Source organism: Stenella coeruleoalba, assembly GCF_951394435.1.
Source record: "Stenella coeruleoalba genome assembly, chromosome: 18".
Lineage (NCBI taxonomy): Eukaryota > Metazoa > Chordata > Mammalia > Artiodactyla > Delphinidae > Stenella > Stenella coeruleoalba.
The window spans coordinates 18,289,977-18,313,562 of record NC_137164.1 but is presented as its reverse complement, the minus strand read 5'-3'; the positions used below and the strand labels follow the sequence as shown (position 1 = coordinate 18,313,562).

General features: G+C 35.9%; 1 protein-coding gene across 3 annotated transcripts in view; it reads left to right on the top strand.

Annotated features, from left to right (window-relative positions):
* The window catches only part of FNDC3A (fibronectin type III domain containing 3A), a 163,906-nt gene that overhangs the window by 17,424 nt on the left and 122,896 nt on the right, over positions 1-23,586 (top strand). For 2 of the 3 annotated variants that reach the window (XM_079903192.1, XM_079903191.1), the window contains one exon: positions 6,977-7,114. In XM_079903192.1, coding sequence (XP_079759318.1) covers positions 7,016-7,114 — 99 coding nt within the window. In that variant the 5' untranslated portion in view covers positions 6,977-7,015. Of the gene's footprint in view, positions 1-6,976; positions 7,115-13,798; positions 14,552-23,586 lie in introns of those variants that run through there. The other variant, XM_079903193.1, reaches the window with a different exon arrangement.

Genomic DNA, 23,586 nt, shown 5'->3' with positions numbered 1-23,586 from the left:
TAGGAAAATTTGGGAGGTGATGGGTAGGTTAATTATCTTGATCATAGTAGTGGTTTCATCAGTGTATTCATGTGTCAGAATTCATCACGTTGTATACTTTAAATGTGTTATTTAATATGTGTCAGTTGGGCTTCCCTGGTGGCGCAGTGGTTGAGAGTCCGCCTGCCGATGCAGGGGACATGGGTTCGTGCCCCGGTCTGGGAAGATCCCACATGCTGCGGAGCGGCTAGGCTCATGAGCCATGGCCGCTGAGCCTGCGTGTCCAGAGGCTGTGCTCTGCAACGGGAGAGGCCACAACAGTGAGAGGTCCGCATACAGAAAAAAGAAAAAAAAAAAAAAGTGTCAGTTATACCAAAATAAAGCTATTTTTTAAATCTATAGTAGTCAGCACATTATATGTGCTTGATGCCATTTCCTAGGAACATTTGAATATGTGTGTGTGTGTGTGTGTGTGTGTGTGTGTGTGTGTGTGTGTTTTAACCTGTAGGAAATAGCAGTTTCAGTCTGAGAGAAAAATTGATTTGGCTCATAGGCTATTGATTTGGCTGAAATATCCAAAGGCAACTTCAAAGGCCTCATTAAACGTGATTACTTACAAATACTTTCTTCTCCTTAAGGAAACTATTTTTATCTATTTCTAGTTGAAGAACAAGAATGTATTCACATCTGGGTTGGGCCCTTCAAGGATGAAGTATTCTTTACATTGTTATCACCCTGACTCCTTCATTATCAGTTACTACTTAGTGAAAATTAGTTTTACATCTGTAATCTGTATGGTCATGGGACTAGCAGCATCAGCTTAACCTGGGAACTTATTAGAAACGTGAATTGTTGGGCCCTATCCCGCACCTATTGAAACAGACTAGGTGTAGAGCCCAACAGTCTGTTTTAATAAACCCTGCAGGTGATTCTGATACATACCAAAGTTTGAAAGCTATGGTCTTAGAGCAGCAGTGGGACTTCAGATACTTAGGTACTGATAGTAGTAGAATTCATTTCAAGAAATCTCACAGGCATACTTAAGATTTGTGTATTTCACCATATGTAAATTTTGCCTTCAAAAAAGAGTTAAATACTGAATAGTAGTTACTGAAACATGCCTGAGGTGTTTAGGGGTAAAGTATACTGATGTCTGCAGCTTTGAAATGCATTTTTATTTTATTTTTTTTAAATTTATTTATTTATTTTTGACTGCATTGGGTCTTTGTTGCTGTGCGTGGGCTGTCTCTAGTTGTGAGTGGGGGCTACTCTTCGTTGTGCGCGGGCTTCTCGTGGTAGCTTCTCTTGTTGTGGAGCAGGGGCTCTAAGTGTGAGGGCTTCAGTAGTTGTGGCACATGGACTCAGTAGTTGTGGCTCACGGGCTCTAGAGCACAGGCTCAGTAGTTGCGGCAAGCAGACTTAGTTGCTCTGTGGCATGTGGGATCTTCCTGGATCAGGTCTCGAACCTGTGACCCCTGCGTTGGCAGACAGATTCTTAACCACTGCGCCACCAGGGAAGTCCTATTTCATTTTATTTTTAATATTTATTTTGTTTATTTTTAAAATTTTTTTTGGCTGTGTGGGGTCTTCATTGCAGCACTCAGGGTCTTTGTTGTGGTGCCGGGCTTCTCTCTAGTTGTGGCTCGCGGGGTCCAGAGCACATGGGCTCTGTAGTTTGCGGCACTCGGGGTCTCTCGTTGAGGCGCGAGAGCTCAGTAGTTGTGGCACGCAGGCTTAATTGCCCCGCGGCATGTGGGATCTTAGTTACCCAACCAGGGATCGAATCCGTGTCCCCTGCATTGGAAGGCAGATTCTTTACCACTGGACCACCAGGGAAGTCCCAGATTCTATATGAATTTTAGAATGAATTTTTCTATTTCTAAAAAAAATGCCATTGAGATTTTGATAGGGATTGTATTCAATCTGTAGGTTGCTTTGGGTATCAGAATCATAACAATATTAAGTCTTCCAACTATGAACACAGGATGTCTTTTCATTTATTTGTGTCCTCTTTAATTTCTTTTAGCAATATTTCATGGATTTCAGTATACAAATCTTTGTTTTCTTTGGTTAGATTTATTCCTAAGTATTTTATTCTTTTTAATGCTATTGTAAATGGAACAGATTTCAGATCGTTTCAGTTGGGGTATAGAAATGCAACTGATTTTTGTGCATTGATTTTGTATCATGCATTTTTAGTGAATTTGTTTATTAGTTCTAATAGTTTTTTAAAAACCTTTAGGATTTTCTACATGTAAGATCCTGTCATCTGTGAACAAAGATAGTTTTACTTATTTATTCCCAGTTTGTATGCCTTTTATTTCTTTTTCATGCTTAATTGCTCTGCCTATGTCTAATGTCTAATATTGTGTCTATTACTATGTCTAGTACTGTGAATAGATGTGGTGAGAGTGGGCATTCTAGCCTTGTTCGCGATTAGAGGAAAAGCCTTCAGTCTTTCACCATTGAGTATGGTGTTAGCTGTGGGCTTTTCATATGTGGCATTTATTATGTTGAAGTAGTTTCCTTCTATTTCTAGTTTGTTAAGTGTTTTTATCATGAAAGGATGTTGAATCTTGTCAGATGCTTTTTCTGCATCAGTTGGGATGATCGTGTGTTCATTTTTACCTTTAAAAAATTTTATTGAAGTATATGCAGAGAAGTACATACTTAGTGTACAGTTCAGTTTATAATACACTAGTAGTTACCATACAACAGCCTCCCAGGTCAAGACGTAGAACAGTGCCAGCACCCAAAAAATTACCTTCATGCCCCTCCCAGTCCCCATCCTTTCTTCCTTTCCAAAGGCAATCACTACATGATTTTTAATACCACAGACAAGTTTTATTGGTTTTTAAACTTTCTATAAATAAAATTGTGCAGTTTGTACTCTTTGTGTTTTTCACTCACATTGTATTTGTGAAATTTATTTGTATTGTTCTCTATATTACTACTTCATTAATTTTCATTGCTGTATAGTAGTCCATTGGGTGAATCAGATACAGTTTACCATTTACTGTTGAGGGACATTTAGCTTATTTACAGTTGGGGGCTATTAAAGAATAATGCTGCTATACATTATAATAATGCTGCTATATATCCCTTCTTGTACTTATCTTTTGGTGTGCATGTGCATGCATTTCTTTTTGGTATATACCAAGAGTCTAATAGCTGGATCATAATGGGGTCATAGAATATTTATATGTTCAATTTTGGTAGGTAGTATCAAACTGGTTTCCAAAGTGATTTTATGAGTTTTCATTCACATTCCATGTGAGTGTGCTAGTTGCTCTGTAGCCTCACTAATACTTGATATTGTCAGTCTTTTCCATTTTTACTATCCTAGTATATGGTGGTATTTCATTATGATTTTAATTAGCTTTTTCCTAATAAATAATGAACTTGAGAATCTTCTCATATGTTTATTGGTCTCTTGAATTTCTGCTTTTGTGAAGAGCACATTCAAGTCTCATCTCATTTTTCTATTTTTTAAAAACTCAATTTGTAGGAGGCCTGTATATATACGAAATATGTCCTCTTTTCCAGTTATATGTGTTGTAAATATTTTTCAGTCTGTGGCTTGCATTTTCATTCTCTTAAAAATTTTTAAATGAATCGTAGTTCTTAATTTTCATGAAGTTCAATATGTCATTCTTTTCCTTTATGATTTAAGAAACATTTATACCCTGTGTAAAAAATCTTGCTCTGTGTCAGTTATGAAGATATTCTTTTGTGTTATCTCTAGAAGCTTTTTTGTCTTACTTTTTGCATTCAGATATGCATACAGTCTACTTGGCATAATTTTTTTAACATTGTTTAATTTGACATTAGTTAGAATTCTGACTAATAGAAAATTTGCAAGAATAGTACAAAGATATCCAGCTATTCTTCACATGGACTCCCCAAATGTTAATATTTTATTGTATTATTACCACATAGATGGTCAAATATTGATATATAGATATAGGTATAAACAGATATGCTGGAGCCATCTTGTACTTGTATACAAAAGTTGATTGCTAAAAATTCAGGCATCTTCAGGTCGATTTTTGGTTTTTTTGGTTTTGTTTTGTTTTGTTTTGCGGTACGCGGGCTTCTCACTGTTGTGGCCTCTCCCGTTGCGGAGCACAGGCTCCGGACGCGCAGGCTCAGCGGCCATGGCTCACGGGCCCAGCCGCTCCGCGGCATGTGGGATCCTCCCGCACCGGGGCACGAACCCGCATCCCCTGCATCGGCAGGCGGACTCTCAACCACTGCACCACCAGGGAAGCCCTTCAGGTCGATTTTTAAACCATGATGGCTTGAAATGGGGCATGGAGGAATATGTATTCCATGGAAATTAGCAGATGGAACAAATCACTTCTCCCCTTTTTTGCACATATCAAATATTATATTATTAAAAACAAGCAAAAATAGATGCATAACTTAAAACAAGTGGGTATTTGTGGTCACAAGATAAGATGAGAACATAGGAACTTAGTAGTAACAAAATTAGAAGAAATTGATTGAAAGAAGAAGCTGACAGTGTTCTCTATGCAGGAATGAAAGGAATTTTTAGGTTTCTAAATGCAACATTTTAGTTGCATGACTGAAGTTTCCAATTTGCAAGCTGAAATAAAACCAGCTACTTTGCACGTAGTGTGATGAATATGGCCATAAAAGAAGGCAGTTCATAAATGAAATGATGTTATAGCTTTGAAGAGAGTAAAATCAGAGATAACACCTTAAATGGAATGATAATATTAAAACACAGCATATGGCTTCAGATTCATTGTATAATACCACTGGAATTAACGGGAGATTCAGAAGAAATTTCTATTTTTATTTGTAAAGCTTCCAGTCCACCTCTTGAAACCAAATTATGGTTGTATCTTCAGCATTACATTCTAAAATTTTTGTAATAATGGTGGCTTGCAGTTTTAACTAAGCATATTAAATAAAATATTAGGATACAATGACAAAAGAAAAATTCTCAGTGGTTGTTATTTTTTTAATTTATTAATTTTAAAAGGTAAATTACTTATAAACTTTCTCTGGTTAATCCTGAGTTAGCTTCCTAAAATGTTTCTTCTTGAACTAAATCTTATGACATGCAAGAGGGAAAATACATTGACTCTTTCCCATCTTATATATAATTCTTTGTGTGTTCCACAGAGTGAAATTTTTTGACATGATTTAAGGTACTCAGTGATTTTGTTGGACTTTAAGAAATATAGCAATACAGATTAAGCCAGAATTTAGATTTACTCCTTCATTTATATATGTCTATAAAAATGTTTATATACTGTATATATAGAACATACATGTGTTTATATCATATGTATTTATTATATATTTATATATATGTTATGTTTAAATGGCATGCATTTTTATGAGATAGCTAAATAATATAAAATGTTCCATACTATAGTTTTAAGTATAAAATCTTGAAGTAGATACCTGTATTGAATATTTGTTTTAATCTTAAAACAGTGTTGGGCTTCCCTGGTGGCGCAGTGGTTGAGAGTCCACCTGCTGATGCAGGGGACATGGGTTCTTGCCCCAGTCCGGGAACATCCCACATGCCGCGGAGCGGCTGGGCCCGTGAGCCATGGCCACTGAGCCTGCAGGTCCGGAGCCTGTGCTCCGCAACAGAAGAGGCCACAACAGTGAGAGGCCCGCGTACCGCAAAAAAAACCAAAAACCAAAAAAAAAAACCAGTGTTTATATATCTAAATAGAAAACTGTTTTTAGGTTAAATAAACTTATATGAAAGTTTTCTGCAAAGATTCAAGATTTTTAAATAAATAGCATGAATTTAATGTCTTATAAAAGTTAAACATTTTGACACTGCTGAATTGTAGAATGCGGCAAGCATCCAAAAATGTTTATTTTGTCTTTCAGTATAGATTTGATAAAATTTATGATTGAGCTCAGTTGTACTCATTTTGACTTGTAATTTACTGATGTTTTAATGGTTGATGTTATATATGGTAGACTAATATTGCTTATATCAAATCTTTTACTTTTTATATAAGTGATAATGTATATACAGTTAAAGAGTTCTAAGTGTATGTGCTTGTATCACTGAAATGATTTGGCTTATTGTAAAGTATTTAGAAAAAAATAATAAAACCAGAATGACAGAAGACCAAAGCCAGAGCTTAACGCTTAAAACTTGAAGATTCTTTTTCTTATCCTGAGCAAATTTTTCAAATTTTGCTGTTTGAGGAATCAGTGAAAAATTATAATTCTTGTGAGTTCCTAGAGACTGATAGGGTGATGAGGGGAAACTGGGCCTTCACAAACACCTTCTCAGCTCAGATTAAAACATCAGTGATAGAGTTGCCTCATTCAATCATTGCATTTTAGTTCCTATCCCACTGTTTAGCTAAAGTAGTGGTGGTTAAATTAAATAAATATTATATAGAGGTGGAAGGGATAGAGAGACAGACAGACATGGAATTTATTTATTTTTATTTTTGGCTGTGTTGGGTCTTCGTGGCTGCGTACAGGCTTTCTCTAGTTGTGGCGAGCAGGGGCTACTCTTCGTTGTGGTGGGCGGGCTTCTCATTGCGGTGGCTTCTCTTGTTGCGGAGCACAGGCTCTAGGTATGTGGGCTTCAGTAGTTGTGGCTCGAGCTCTAGAGCTCAGGCTCAGTAGTTGTGGCGCATGGGCTCAATTGCTCTGCAGCACGTGGGATCTTCCTGGACCACGGCTTGAACCTGTGTCCCCTGCATTGGCAGGCGGATTCTTAACCACTTGCCACCAGGGAAGTCCCCAGACATGGAATTTAAATAGAAGCTCCTGATGTGTATCTTGGTTTGCTGTCTACATTGACAGACAGCTGGTAAATAAGAAATATATTTCCTTAAATGATCCATTGACAGAAAAAAAGCTGTCAATAGAGTATTGTAAAATTTCCTTTGACAAGAATATATCTTTATCTTGAATGTATTATATTTTAATATATTTTTAACGATGTACACACAAATGGCTATGTATTTTTGTTTTTCAGAGTTGGAGGGTTATCCGGTATATTAATGTCTTATTGATAATGGCAGAACATTCACCACTACTGGATACCACTCAGATTTTAAGTAGTGATATTTCTCTCCTATCTGCCCCTATTGTAAGTGCAGATGGAACACAACAGGTAAGGAAACTGAAATGTTTATTTTCTTATGTCTAGTACACATGTATTTCTTTCAGAAGAATGCAAAATTTAGAACAGAATGAGGCATCACAACAGTAGGTTCCTGTTAATTCATATTTTAAACTCCAGTTCAAAATGTTGTTTTGGTTTTATAGGACGACGAAATAATGAGACTGTGAAGTTGCTTCTAAAATGTCTCACTAATTAATGATTAAATTTCTTGTGTTTATATTTAGTTCCCACTGAAATTTTTTTTGTTTTACTTTAGACAGACAATGTACTAGTCCCTGAGTGTTTTTTAAGTAAGTTTAACCTTGTACCTTAATGATTATTATAAATCATTATTTCAAATCATTATGAAATCATGACTTCATTATGTGATTAAATGACGGCCTGCATTATATTATAATAAAATGTTATCTCTTTTTCTTCTTTTCTCCTCACCGGAATCCCCCCTCCCAAAAGCAAACACACAATTCGTGGTGTGTTTTTCTCCCAACCCAGGGCTTTATAAATAAAGTTATCTTATTTTGTTGAATTTTGCCTCATTCCCCCAATAATCCTAAAGGGATGGGAATGAGGGACCTTCATAAGTACCTGTTATGTGCCAAGCAATGTACTTAATTCTCACAACTACCCTGTATGGTAGTGATTTTAATATTGTAAGTGAAGAAACAAAGATTAAGGACATAATAAATAATAATAAGAAGAAAGAACAATTTGAGTTCTCACTATATAAAAAACATGTGCTAAGAACTTTATGATCTTATTTAATTCTTTCAGCAGTCCTGTCCCTATTGCAGATGAAACAAAATGAGTTTCAGAAAGGCTCAAGATCACACAAAGCTTTTTTGCTCCATTACTCATACTGCTTCCTTGGGACACTAAAATAATGCAGTCTTATTTTGTTACTTTACAAACTTCGTGTCTATAGTGGACAATTATTATTTGCTTACAAGATAAGGGGCTACTTTGTTAACTTGGCTATTGAAAAATCAAGTGATTAGCTTGTGTTCTAAAGTATATATTGGTTTTGATTTTCACATGTGCTCTGATAGCTTTTAGCAGCAACCTCTTTTCACTAAAGTTGCTTTTTATAGTCAAATTTAAGTCCGTTAAGATTTTTTTCTCCCTTAAAAATAATAGATGTGGCGGATATTCATTTACTTCGAGGCTCTGGGAGTGCTTTCAGTTATCATTGTTGCTTCAGGCAGATCACTGGCTTCAAGTTGTTTATAGTGTAATACAAGAAAGAATCTATTAAGCAGCCAATTACAGTACACTGATATAGTTGCTACAGTGTATAGTCTGTTAAAGGGAAGACAGTAGGCTGAAACAAGACCACAGTGCCCTCTCAAGACTTATTTCTCTCTTTTCCCCCAAAAGGAGATTCTATTGGCAGAATTTTTCTTGAAATCTTGAGGGCACCATGGCTAGCATATAGTAGTAGTTGTGTAGATGGATATAGAGAAAGGAACTGGGAATAGAAGAGCACACTAGAGCAAGATTTGAAGGATCAGGCAGAGTCACTAGGTCTAGAGGACCTAATATTTTTTAGTTAGGGTTTGAAAAATCAGGTGTCAAGAGGTGGAATAAAGCCTTAAATTCTAACTAGCAAAGACAGTGCCTTGTAGTTTGATAGGGAGAGAGAAAAATGAGTGGAAAGAGCATAGGATTTGGTTGATAGACTTAGATTTGATTTGGGTGACTTAAGACAAAGTATTTAACTTCTCTGTGTATGTTTGCTTCTCTATAAGATAGAGGTAGTAATAGCTGCTTAGAGTAGCTGTAGCTTTGAGCATGAAATGAGCTTGAAGGAGCTCATTAAATATTTGCTAAATTTGAATTGAAGCACTTAATAAATGTTTAAAAGACTGAAGAAACTATATAGGTGTGTCAGTCAGGACTTAAGTCAACAGAGATAGTTATAGTAAGATAATAGATAATTATGATGGATCCAAACTAAAGTATAAGTGTAAGAGAGTGGACCAATAGCTATGGTAGAATGTAAGGAACTGAAGAAAAGTAGATAACAACTGACAACATGCATCTCTTTGTCTTAACTCAGGAACTTAACTGGTATGCCAAGCATGGCCAAGTTAGAGCTTGCCTCTGGTGATATGACACTACCTGGTTGGTGCCCAGAGTAAAGAAGCAAGCTAAAGACAGTTCCTGACAGGAGGAACTCTCGGGTACATGCATGATGTTAAAAATTTAGGAAAACAGATAGGTTGTCCCTTGTCTTTACTCTCTTGGAAATATTATTCTATTTCTTGGGAATATGAGATTTCTGTTCCATCCCTTGATATCAGATTAATTTTCTTATGGTTGGCCATCCAGATTATCTATCTCCTCATTAATATTTTCTAATTTTTTATAGCAAACATTTTATACAATGTCACATTATACATAGCGGGTCTTTTGGCTTATGAATTATACTAGAGGGAATCTCTCCTGATATCATTACTGCTAGTGTCGCTTTTAGCGAAGCTATAATAGACATTTATCATTCTTTTTTTTTTTTTAATTTATTTATTTATGGCTATGTTGGGTCTTCATTTCTGTGCGAGGGCTTTCTCCTGTTGTGGCAAGCGGGGGCCACTCTTCATCGCGGTGCGCGGGCGTCTCATTATCGCGGCCTCTCTTGTTGCGGAGCACAGGCTCCAGACGCACAGGCTCAGTAGTTGTGGCTCACGGGCCTAATTGCTCCGCGGCATGTGGGATCTTCCCAGACCGGGCTCGAACCCGTGTCCCCTGCATTGGCAGGCAGACTCTCAACCACTGCGCCACCAGGGAAGCCCTATCATTCATTTTGATTGGCAGCACCTGAACTATTTTTTGTGTTTGAAGAATTTCATTCCCCTTTTTCCTATTAATAAACTTTATTTTTAGAGCGTTTTAGGTTTACAGAAAAATTGAGCAGAGTGTTTTTCTCATATGCCTCTTCCACACAGTTTCCCCATTACTAACATCTTAATAGGTATATTTGTTACAATTAATAAACCATTATTGATACATTATTATTAAGTTCCATGGTTTACATAAGGGTTCATTCTTGGTATTGTACAGTTCTATGGGTTTTGACAAATGTGTAATGCTGTATATCACTATTACAGTATTATACAGAACAGTTTAACTGCCTTAAAACTCCACTGTGCTCTATTATCCCTCCCTCAGTCCCCACCCCTGAAACTTTGGCAACCACTGATATTTTTACTGTCCCTATAATTTTTGTCTTTTTCCAGAATATCTTATAATCTGATTCCTACAGTATGTAGCTTTTTTAGACCAACTTCTTTCACTTAGCAATATGGTCTGGAAAATTTCTTCTTGTGGCTATTTCAATAGCTCCTTTTGGCTATTGTATAATACTTCATTGTTTGAATGTCCTGGTTTATTCATTCACCTGTTAAAAGACAGCTTGATTGTTTCTAGTTTTTGGTGATTATACATAAAGCTGCTCTAAACATTTATGTGTAGGTTTTTGGATAGACGTAAGTTTTCAACTCAATTGGAGAAATATCTAGGAACATCAGTGCTAGATTGTTTGGTAAGACTCTGTTTAGCTTTATAAGAAACTAACAAACTGTTTTCCAGAGTGGCTATGCCATTTCTCATTCTCAAGCATGTCCTCGATTTGAGATTGTATCCTTTCCTGATAGAGCAGGTAAAGCGTTTATGAGTGCTTGTGCTGCCCTGTTAGAACCCCCAGATATGCTTTAGGGAATTTGAACTTTAAGCACAAGTGGAATGCTCCCAGCTGTATTCACTATTGCTACCATCAAAAGAAAAGTTCAGGTATTTTGGTTTCTTGTGTAGTTCAGTACTTTCCTAATTTAACTTTACCTTCTCTAATTTTTACTCATTTACCTTCCAAAAATATTGAATGCATTTAAACTTTTGGCTAGGATCTTTCAAAACTCAGTGCCTATCTAGCTTCTTTATCAGAATCTTCTCCATTTCATTAATTTTTTAATTATTATTTTGTAACTCTATAATTATTTTCTCACTTGTACCTGCTTGATTTTGATTTATGGAGGTGACTGAGTAATGACATAGACTAATGCCATTGAAGGCAAAAGTAATGACATAGAGAGACTAATGCCATTGAAGGCAAATTACTTACATTTCCTGAAAGAAGGGAGCACACCATGCCATGCTGGGCCACAAGGGAAACATCAGGTTTTGGTCAGGAGGCAGAAGCAGGAACAAGAGGAAAGCCTAGGCCAAAGCCATTAAATTGGTGTTTTCTCAGGAAAGGCACAACAGTGTAGAGTAAGTAGCTTAGGATTGGCTATTTAATAATTGTGGCAGGCAAGAAATAACAAGTATTGACTAGGATATGGAGAAAAGGGAACCCTTGTATACTGTTGGTAGGAAGGTATGGATAAATTGGTGCAGGCACTATGGAAAACAGTATGGAGATTCCTCAAAAAATTAAAAATAGAACTACTATACGATCCTGCAATTTTATTTCTTGGTATTTATCTGAAGGAAGTGAAATCACTGTCTGGAAAAAATGTATCTACATTTTTGTGTTGCAGCATTATTGTGTTGTGTTTGTTGCAGCATTATTTACAGTAGTGAAGACATGGAAACAACCTATGTATCCGTCAGTGGATGAAAAGATAAAGAAGTTGTGGTGTGTGTGTATATGTATATGTATGTGTATATGTGTATGCATACACACGATGGAATATTATTCAGTCATGAAAAAGAAGAAAATCTTACCATTTGCCACAACGTGGATGTACCTTGAGGGCATTATGCTGAGTGAAATGTCAGACAGAGAAAGACAATTACTGTATGGTCTCATTTATGTATGGAATATTTTTTAAAATGAACTTATAGATACAGAGAACAAATTGGTAGTTGCCAGAAGTGGGTGGTTATGGGGGGGTGGGCAAAATGGGTGAAGATGGCCAAAAGGTACAAACATCCAGTTATAAGATAAATAAGTCCTAGGAATGTAATACACAGCAAGGTGACTATAGTTAACAACACTGTATTGTATTTGAAAGTTGCTGAGAGAGTGGATCTTAAAAGTTGTCATCACAAGAAAAAACTTGTAACTATGTGTGGTGGTAGGTGTTGACTAAACTTACTGTGGTAATTATTTTGTGATATATTCATATATCAAATCATTACGTTGTACACGTAAAACTAATATAATGTTCTATCAGTTATATCTCAATTTTAATAGTAATCTTTTTATTTATTTATTTTTATATTTATTTTTGGCTGTGTTGGGTCTTCATTTCTGTGCGAGGGCTTTCTCTAGTTGCGGCAAGGGGGGGCCACTCTTCATCGTGGTGCGCGGGCCTCTTCACTATTGCAGCCTCTTGTTGCAGAGCACAGGCTCAGTAGTTGTGGCTCACGGGCCTAGCTGCTCCGTGGCATGTGGGATCTTCCCAGACCAGGGCTCGAACCCGTGTTCCCTGCATTAGCAGGCAGATTCTCAACCACTGTGCCACCAGGGAAGCCCAATTATATCTCAATTTTAAGAAAATAAAAAAAAATAATTCTGGCAGATTTGGGGCTATACAGGTGGTCTTCAGTTTCCTGTTACTTGGCCGTGGGATGGTTTAGGGCAGCGGAAATATTGGCTTGGTGTGTAAGAGTTCAGTAAGGGGGTTAGTTGGAGCTGTAGACTTGAAATTGGTTGGTTTGCATATGAGAGGTGTGCTCCTGGCTGAGCTCTTTACTACCTCTAAGAATTGGTTAGCCCTGGGACAGGCAGTCTCTTCCCCAGCCAGCTCAGCCATCAATGCCAAAGCATCAAGAACACAGAAAATAAGAAAATATGGTTAAAATAATTGCCCCTGTGTTGAAAAGATGCCAAATAGACAAATACAGAATGTAAGAAAACATGGAACATCTCCTCAGCTTACTGTTTTCAAAACCTGTTTAAATTGTAAGCTATAACCTGTATATATAGAAAAATACATAAAACAAATATATAATATCGCACATGATTAAAGAGCATAAATCTTATAACTGCCAGCCAGACTAAGAGGTAGAATACTGCCAACACCCTAGAAATCCCCTGTGTGTTCCTTCTACATCACAATACCCTCTCTAGTTGGAGGTTACCACTATCCTTACTTCTATGGGAATTACTTCCAGACTTTTCTTTATAGTTTTATCTATGCATACATCACTAAGCAATAATTGTTTAGATTTGCCTATTCTTGATCTTTAACTAAAGTAATCTTTACTGTAACTGTTCTTTTGTGTCTTGCTGGGTTTGTACAACATTGTTTTTAAGATTCATTCTTATTGGATGTTGCTGAAATTTGTTCTTTTCATTGTTGTATAGGATTCCATGTATGGATATACAACAGTATATTCATTTATCTTTTCTATTCTTGGTGGACATTTGGACAGTTTCTAGTTTGATACTGTTTTTTCTTTTTGATTTGTCAAAACTCTTGATATATATTCTGGATATAAACCTTTTGTTAGTCACCAATGTGGTGAATGCTTTCTCTTATCCTTGTAACCACACTCTTTAGTGTCTTTTGATGAACAATTCTTAATTGTAATGTGGTCAAATTTATCAGTTCTTTTTATCTAGAGTTAGTGTATTGTTTTTTGTTTAATTCTTTCCTACACTGAGGCAATGAAAATATTTTCCTATATTATCTTCTAAACAGTATAGTTTTGCTTTGAACATTTTATTCAGAAATCCACTGGAGTTGATTTCTGTGAATTGTGTCAAGCATGGGTTCAATTTGATTATTTTTCCATACGTATATTGAATTATCTCACACCATTTATTGAAGTGACTATCATTTTCCTATCACTTTACAGTGATCTTTATGCCATAAGTTAAGTGACCATATATTTGTGGAATTGTTTCTGGATTATTAATTCTATTCCATTGATCTGTTTGATTATTCCTGTGCCAGGAATACACCAATACTTTAAATGGAGTCTTGGTATCTAGTAGGGCAAACCATCTCACTTTGTTGTTCTTTGAGAGTGTCTTGATATTCTTGGCCTTTGCATTTACATATAAATTTTAGAATTAGCTTATCAATATACACATACACAGCCTGCTGAGATTTGGATTTGGAGTACTTTGCATCTATAGATCAAGTTAGGAGAGAATTGACATCTTTATAATATTGAGTCTTTCAGTCCTTGAAGTTGTTATATCTAAGCTATTAGAAATTATGTGCGTGTGTGTGAAATTTCATGTCCTGTTGTTGGTAAATAGAAACACAGTTTATATTGCTTTAATATCTAGCAACCTTGCAGGATAATAATCTCTTATATTTCTATTACTAGAGAGTGGTACCCCCTCCCATTTCCACCCCTTGATTCTTCGACCTGGACTCGCGAGTCCTGGCTATGAGAGAAACAGCACCATATACTGGATACCAATTTAGGGCATATGCCACCTCCTGGAAAACCTTTCTGCAGCCTTGCAAGGTATTGCCACCTAGCTGTTTCTATAACTTAAAACATTAAATATTTTACAGTATTTTAATGAAATACATATAAGTGTATATATATACACACACACTTAAACCTGTTGTGAAAGACAGAATCACCAGACTGTAAAGGGAACAACATCTTAAGGTTGGTCATGGAATAATGGTCATGGAATTTTGATGGATCCTGGTCTAAAAATAATTGATTTTCTATTAAATTAACTTCTAGATATTCTACAGTTAGAATAATTCCTAATTCTCTAGTTAAGTGACTTTGTAGTTTGTCAAATCCTGTGCCCCAGAATCCTGTAGAAATTGTTGACTTATGAGAAATGTAATTTGGGCTGAAGTGAGGAGGAAATAAAGAATAACTTCTAAGCAGCACTGAATAAATAAGGAAATGCATTCAACTGAAAATTATCCATGGAATACTGAAAATTCTTTAAAGTGAATCTGATTATAAACTTCTGTAATAGGAGATACTAAATGAAAAGGAGGCTTCTTACAAAAATGATTTTTCCCATGATCTTTTCTATGTTCTTACATTAGCTTAATACAAAGCAAGATTTTTTTTTCAAAAATTATGCAGATGTTTATAGAAATAGAAGTTGAATTCTGCTTTTTCAGCTCTCGTAACATTTCCCTTTCAGTAATAAACCATGGTCATTATATATTCAAAGTACTGTTATATATCTTCTTACCACCAGATAGAATGCCCAGGATTCAAAGTCCTGAAATGCATTTGTGTGATTTTTCAGAAAAGAACATTTTGAAAATCAGACAAATATGCACATACATGTAAACACATGACAGAAAGTTATACAAGAAATTATAAGCAGGGACTGACCCCAGAAGAAGTTTACATTTTACTATACAACCTTTTGTACCGTATGAATATTTTTTAATCTTGTGGATTTATTACTTTTTCAATTTAAAAACTAACAGTTGAAAAAAGAAAAAAAAACATGCAGTTCCAAGTGTACATATACACATATATCACAGGAAGAAAAGCTCTGGACACATACATATGCATTTATTAACAGTGGTTCTTCTTTTCAGGAAAGAGAGATTTGTTGGCAAGAGGTGGAAATTTTGCTTTATCCAAACTGTTTTAAGATTTTAGAATGTCTTTATTTAAACGAACATATGTCAGAAAAGTGCGCAAATCATTTCTGTGCAGCCCAATTAAAAAAATAAAGTGAACATAGCCCCTGTAACCACCCTCAGGTCAAGAAATAGAACTTTACCAGCACCTCCAAGGCACTTCTTGGGAAGGATTAGCCTTGCAACCCTTCCCAAGAAGTAACCCCTCTCTCCCAAACAGTATCCCTTTTTTCCTCCCCAAACCAAGGATAAGTTTTGCCTGATTTGAATTTTACATAAATAGAATTATACTGTATATATTATTTTACTCAATATTATATGCATGAGATTTATCCATGTTACCACCTGTAACATAGTATTTGCTGCATAATATTCCATTCTATGAATATACCTTAATCGCTTCAATTTACTTTTTTTTTTTAACATCTTTATTGGGGTATAATTGCTTTACAATGGTGTGTTAGTTTCTGCTTTATAACAAAGTGAATCAGTTATACATATACATATGTTCCCATATCTCTTCCCTCTTGCGTCTTCCTCCCTCCCACCCTCCCTATCCCACCCCTCCAGGTGGTCACAAAGCACCGAGCTGATCTCCCTGTGCTATGCGGCTGCTTCCCACTAGCTATCTACCTTACGTTTGGTAGTGTATATATGTCCATGCCTCTCTCTCGCTTTGTCACAGCTCACCCTTCCCCCTCCCCATATCCTCAAGTCCGTTCTCTAGTACGTCTGTGTCTTTATTCCTGTCTTACCCCTAGGTTCTTCATGACATTTTTTTTCTTAAATTCCATATATATGTGTTAGCATACAGTATTTGTCTTTCTCTTTCTGACTTACTTCACTCTGTATGACAGACTCTAGGTCTATCCACCTCATTACAAATAGCTCAATTTCGTTTCTTTTTATGGCTGAGTAATATTCCATTGTATATATGTGCCACATCTTCTTTATCCATTCATCCGATGATGGGCACTTAGGTTGTTTCCATCTCCAGACTATTGTAAATAGAGCTGCAATGAACATTGCGGTACACGACTCTTTTTGAATTATGGTTTTCGCAGGGTATGTGCCCAGTAGTGAGATTGCTGGGTCATATGGTAGTTCTATTTGTAGGTTTTTAAGGAACCTCCATACTGTTCTCCATAGTGGCTGTACCAATTCACATTCCCACCAGCAGTGCAAGAGTGTTCCCTTTTCTCCAGCATTTGTTGTTTCTAGATTTTTTGATGATGGCCATTCTGACTGGTGTGAGATGATATCTCATTGTAGTTTTGATCTGCATTTCTCTAATGATTAATGATGTTGAGCATTCTTTCATGTGTTTGTTGGCAGTCTGTATGTCTTCTTTGGAGAAATGTCTATTTAGGTCTTCTGCCCATTTTTGGATTGGGTTGTTTGTTTTTTTGTTATTGAGCTGCATGAGCTGCTTGTAAAGTTTGGAAATTAATCCTTTGTCAGTTGCTTCATTTGCAAATATTTTCTCCCATTCTGAGGGTTGTCGTTTGGTCTTGTTTATGGTTTCCTTTGCTGTGCAAAAGCTTTGAAGTTTCATTAGGTCCCATTTGTTTATTTTTGTTTTTATTTCCATTTCTCTAGGAGGTGGGTCAAAAAGGATCTTGCTGTGATTTATATCATAGAGTGTTCTGCCTATGTTTTCCTCTAAGAGTTTGATAGTTTCTGGCCTTACATTTAGGTCTTTAATCCATTTTGAGCTTATTTTTGTGTATGGTGTTAGGGAGTGATCTAATCTCATACTTTTACATGTACCTGTCCAGTTTTCCCAGCACCACTTATTGAAGAGGCTGTCCTTTCTCCACTGTACATTCCTGCCTCCTTTATCAAAGATAAGGTGACCATATGTGCGTGGGTTTATCTCTGGGCTTTCTATCCTGTTCCATTGATCTATCTTTGTTTTTGTGCCAGTACCATACTGTCTTGATTACTGTAGCTTTGTAGTATAGTCTGAAGTCAGGGAGCCTGATTCCTCCAGCTCCGTTTTTCGTTCTCAAGATTGCTTTGGCTATTCGGGGTCTTTTGTGTTTCCATACAAATTGTGATTTTTTTGTTCTAGTTCTGTGAAAAATGCCAGTGGTAGTTTGATAGGGATTGCATTGAATCTGTAGATTACTTTGGGTGTAGAGTCATTTTCACAATGTTGATTCTTCCAATCCAAGAACATGGTATATCTCTCCATCTGTTTGTATCATCTTTAATTTCTTTCATCAGTGTCTTATAATTTTCTGCATACAGGTCTTTTGTCTCCTTAGGTAGGTTCAGTTTACTATTGATGGAAACTTGGGTTGTTTCCAGTTTTTGATTATCACAAGTAGTTCTTCAAAACATTCTTGCACACTACTTTTATACATGTGCATGCTTTTCTTTTGGGTATATACCTAATAGTGGAGTGCATGGATCATAGGGAATATATATGTTCAAATAGTAACTATTACTTTTTGTTGTTGTTTATCTCTACTTATACATCTCAGAATACCTCAAATACAATTGAACTCTCCTCCTATTCCCTCAAACACCAAACTTTTACTACTACTTCTGTCTTATTGTGGAGGGCTCTTATTTTCCCCAAATAGCTGCTGCCTCCCTCTAGGGTAAGATTATTTTTTCCCACCCCACTGATGGCAAAGAAAAAGGTTTCCAAAGAGGCTGTACCAGTTTACACTTCCACAGGCAGTATATTGTTGGCAGTTGCTCTACAGTCAAATCATTTGGAATTGTCTGTTTCATTTTATCTATTATCATGATAGGTATGTATACTAGTTGAATTTTAGAGGAAATATCCACATACCTCCTGTGTGAACAAAAATAAATATACTTTCCTCTTGGGGAATATCTGAATAAAATGCCTATTATTTAATTAGTAAACATCAATTCCAGTGTCTTATATGTGTCTGTAAACATAATTGACCACCTAATGGTCTGTATACCTATGTAATATAGAAATTGGCATTTTAAAACTAAAACAGTTGGTAAACTTAACTGGCACATTAGTAAGTGCTTTTTTTTTTAACATCTTTATTGTAGTATAATTGCTTTACAATGGTGTGTTAGTTTCTGCTTTATAACAAAATGAGTCAGCTATACATATACATATATCCCCATAGCTCCTCCCTCTTGCATCTCCCTCCCACCCTCCCTATGCCACCCCTCTAGGTGGTCACAAAGCACCGAGCTGATCTCCCTGTGCTACGCGGCTGCTTCCCACTAGCTATTTTACATTTGGTAGTATATATAAGTCCATGCCACTCTGTCACTTTAGCATTTGTTGTAAAGCTGGTTTGGTGGTGCTGAATTCTCTTAACTTTTGCTTGTGTATAAAGGTTTTAATTTCTTCGTCAAATCTGAATGAGATCCTTGCTGTGTAAAGTAATCTTGGTTTTAGGTTTTGCCCTTTCATCACTTTAAATATGTCCTGCCACTCCCTTCTGGCTTGCAAAGTTTCTGCTGAAAGATCAGCTGTTAACCTTATGGGGATTCCTTTGTATGTTATTTGTTGTTTTTCTCTTGCTGCTTTTAATATTTTTTCTTTGTATTTAATTGTTGATAGTTTTATTAATATGGGTCTTGGCGTGTTTCTCCTTGGATTTATCCTGTATGGGACTCTCTGCACCTGCTGGACTTGATTAACTATTTCCTTTCCCATATTAGAGAACTTTTCAACTATAATCTCTTCAAATATTTTCTCAGTCCCTTTCTTTTTCTCTTCTTCTGGGACCCCCTATAATTCGAATGTTGGTGTGTTTTATGTTGTCCCAGAGGTCTCTGAGACTGTCCTCAATTCTTTTCATTCTTCTTTCTTTATTCTGCTCTGTGGTAGTTATTTCCACTATTTTATCTTCCAGGTCTCTTATCCGTTCTTCTGCCTCAGTTATTGTGCTGTTGAATCCTTCCAGAGAATTTTTGATTTCATTTATTGTGGTGTTCATCATTGCTTGTTTGCTCTTTAGTTCTTCTAGGTCCTTGTGAAACGTTTCTTGTATTTCTCCATTCTGTTTCCAAGATTTTGGATCATCTTTACTTTGGATCAAAATTTACTTTGGTGATGGTTGTACAAATCTGTGTGTATACTAGAAACCACTGAATTGTACTGTTTAAAGGGTAAATTTTATAGTGTATGGATTATATCTCATTAAAAAATATCTTAAAACCCATCTCCATATTTTAGATGTGTTTATATATTATAAATGTGATTGCTGGTAATCTAGAAATAAATTATTGTTATAAGACTTGTCAGTCTTTGATAAATTGGCTAAATTTATAGAATCAATTTCAGAATTAAAACATTTCTAAATATATGATGATAAATTGTTTGCATAGTGACACTGTCTACTTCCTTGCATATTTATCTGCATATAGTATTTATAAGCTATAAATATACTGACATACTCCAAGATCAGAGAGCTAAAATAAATAAAATTACTAAAACTGTGGCTTTAAAATGAAATGTATTTGGAAGCAGCATACTATTAAAATTCCAACTTGTTGACTGACATTGTATGATCCAGAAGCAGTTGCTACCACAGCTCTTTGTTGATTTAGTTGTTACAGTGACCTGATAAATTCCTTTCAACAGGAAGCTTATTATTATGCATTGGCTGATTTGATTGGAAACAAGGTTTGAGGTAGGTATTGATGAATATACTGATAATCGATAGTACCTTTAACGTCCCACCTCTATCTGTGTTTTCACCCAAGATAGCTATAAAACGCTCTAAGATTCTACTTTGAATGGAGTTTTAAAGGTTGACTTATTAAGCGAAGGACAGTCTGAGGGCCAGTTTGACAATAAAGATTCCCTCAGTATTTGGTGAATGCAACACATTGGGATACTTGGAGAAGAAACTGTTGACTCTTACAGCAGTCTTTGGTAGCTGTAGTAGCAGTAATTGAATGAGGAAATTAAAGAGGTTTCGAGAAAGAATAAGTGCTAAGAGTTTGGAAGTGGCTTTACTGATAAGCATGTTTATGACTCAACATATCACTTATATGTGGAATCTAAAATACAACACAAACGAACATATCTACAAAACAGAAACAGACTTACAGATACAGAGAACAGACTTGTGGTTGCCAAGGGGGAAAAAGAGTGGGGGAGGGAAGGATTGGGATTAGCTGACGCAAACTAGTATGTATAGGATGGAAAAACAACAAGGTCCTATAGTATAGCACAGGGAACTATATTTAATATCTTATGATAAACCATAATGGAAAAGAATATGGAAAAATATATATGTATAACTGAGTCATTTTGCTATACAGCAGAAATTAACACAACATTGTAAATCAACTATACTTCAATAAAATTAAAAAAACAAAAAAACTATTAGAACATCAATATTTTAAATGGGTAAATTATATATAAATGAAGCTATTTTAGCTTATTGCTTACATTTATTGCTAAGATGTGTATTTTAACATTTTACCAGGAAGTTAAAATTTATGGAGTTTTTTTTAATTTTTATTTATTTATTTTACTATTTTATTTTTATTTATTTATTTTTGTAACATCTTTATTGGAGTATAATTGCTTTACAATGGTGTGTTAGTTTCTGCTTTATAACAAAGTGAAGCAGCTATAGAGATATATATATCCCCATATCTCTTCCGTCTTGCATCTCCCTCCCTCCCACCCTCCCTATCCCACCCCTCTAGGTGGTCACAAACCACTGAGCTGATCTCCCTGTGCTATGTGGCTGCTTCCCACTAGCTTTCGATTTTACATTTGGTAGTGTATATATGTCCATGCCACTCTCTCACTTTGTCCCAGTTTAGCCTTCCCCCCCACCGTGTCCTCAAGTCCATTCTCTAGTAGGTCTGCGTCTTTATTCCTGTCCTGCCCCTAGGTTCTTCATGACCTTCTTTTTTTTTTTTTTTTTTAGATTCCGTATATATGTGTTAGCATACGGTATTTGTTTTTCTCTTTCTGACTTATTTCACTCTGTATGACAGACACTAGCTCCATCCACCTCACTAAAAATAACTCAATTTTATTTCTTTTTATGGCTGAGTAATATTCCATTGTATACATGTGCCACATCTTCTTTATCCATTCACCTGTTGATGGACACTTAGGTTGTTTCCATGTCCTGGCTATTGTAAATAGAGCTGCAGTGAACATTGCGGTACACGACTCTTTTTGAATTATGGTTTTCTCAGGGTATATACCCAGTAGTGGGATTGCTGGGTCATATGGTAGTTCTGTTTGTAGGTTTTTAAGGAACCTCCATACTGTTCTCCATAGTGGCTGTATCAATTTATGTTCCCACCAACAGTGCAAGAGTGTTCCCTTTTCTCCACACCCTCTCCAGCATTTATTTCTAGATTTTTTGATGATGGCCATTCTGACTGGTGTGAGGTGATACCTCATTGTAGTTTTGATCTGCATTTCTCTAATGATTAATGATGTTGAGCATTCTTTCATGTGTTTGTTGGCAATCTGTATATCTTTTTTGGAGAAATGTCTATTTAGGTCTTCTGCCCATTTTTGGATTGGGTTGTTTGTTTTTTTGATATTGAGCTGCATGAGCTGCTTGTAAATTTTGGAGATTAATCCTGTGCCAGTTGCTTCATCTGCAAATATTTTCTCCCATTCTGCGGGTTGTCTTTTCGTCTTGTTTATGGTTTCCTTTGCTGTGCAAAAGCTTTGAAGTTTCATTAGGTCCCATTTGTTTATTTTTGTTTTTATTTCCATTTCTCTAGGACGTGAGTCAAAAAGGATCTTGCTGTGATTTATATCATAGAGTGTTCTGCCTATGTTTTCCTCTAAAAGTTTTACAGTGTCTGGCCTTATATTTAGGTCTTTAATCCATTTTAAGTTTATTTTTATGTATGGTTTTAGGGAGTGTTCTAATTTCATTCTTTTACATGTAGCTGTCCAGTTTTCCCAGCACCACTTATTGAAGAGGCTGTCTTTTCTACATTGTATATTCTTGCCTCCTTTATCAAAAATAAGGTAACCATATGTGCGTGGGTTTATCTCTGGGCTTTCTATCCTGTTCTATTGATCTATATTTCTGTTTTTGTGCCAGTACCATACTGTCTTCATTACTATAGCATTGTAGTATAGTCTGAAGTCAGGGAGCCTGATTCCTCCATCTCTGTTTTTCGTTCTCAAGATTGCTTTGGCTATTCGGGGTCTTTTGTGTTTCCATACATATTGTGAAATTTTTTGTTCTAGTTCTGTGAAAAATGCCATTGGTAGTTTGATAGGAATTGCATTGAATCTGTAGATTGCTTTGGGTAGTATAGTCATTTTCACAATGTTGATTCTTCCAGTCCAAGCGCATGGTATATCTCTCCATCTGTTTGTATCATCTTTAATTTCTTTCATCAGTGTCTTATAGTTTTCTGCATTCGGGTCTTTTGTCTCCTTAAGTAGGTTTATTCTTAGGTATTTTATTGTTTTTGTTGCAATGGAAAATGGAAGTGTTTCCGTAATTTCTCTTTCAGGTTTTTCATCATTAGTGTATAGGAATGCAAGAGATTTCTGTGCACTAATTTTGTATCCTGCTACTTTACCGAATTCATTGATTAGGTCTAGTAGTTTTCTGGTAGCATCTTTAAGATTCTCTATGTAAATTATCATGTTATCTGCAAACAGTGACAGCTTTACTTCTTCTTTTCCGATTTTTATTCTTTTTATTTCTTTTTCTTCTCTGATTGCTGTGGCTAAAACTTCCAAAACAATGTTGAATAATAATGATGAGAGTGGGCAAGTAGTCTTGTTCCTGATCTTAGTGGAAATGGTTTCAGTTTTTCACCGTTGAGGACAATGTTGGCTGTGGGTTTGTGATTTATGGCCATTATTATGTTGAGGTAAGTTCCCTCTATGCCTACTTTCTGCAGGGTTTTTATCATAAATGGGTGTTGAATTTTGTCAAAAGCTTTTTCTGTATCTGTTGAGATGATCAT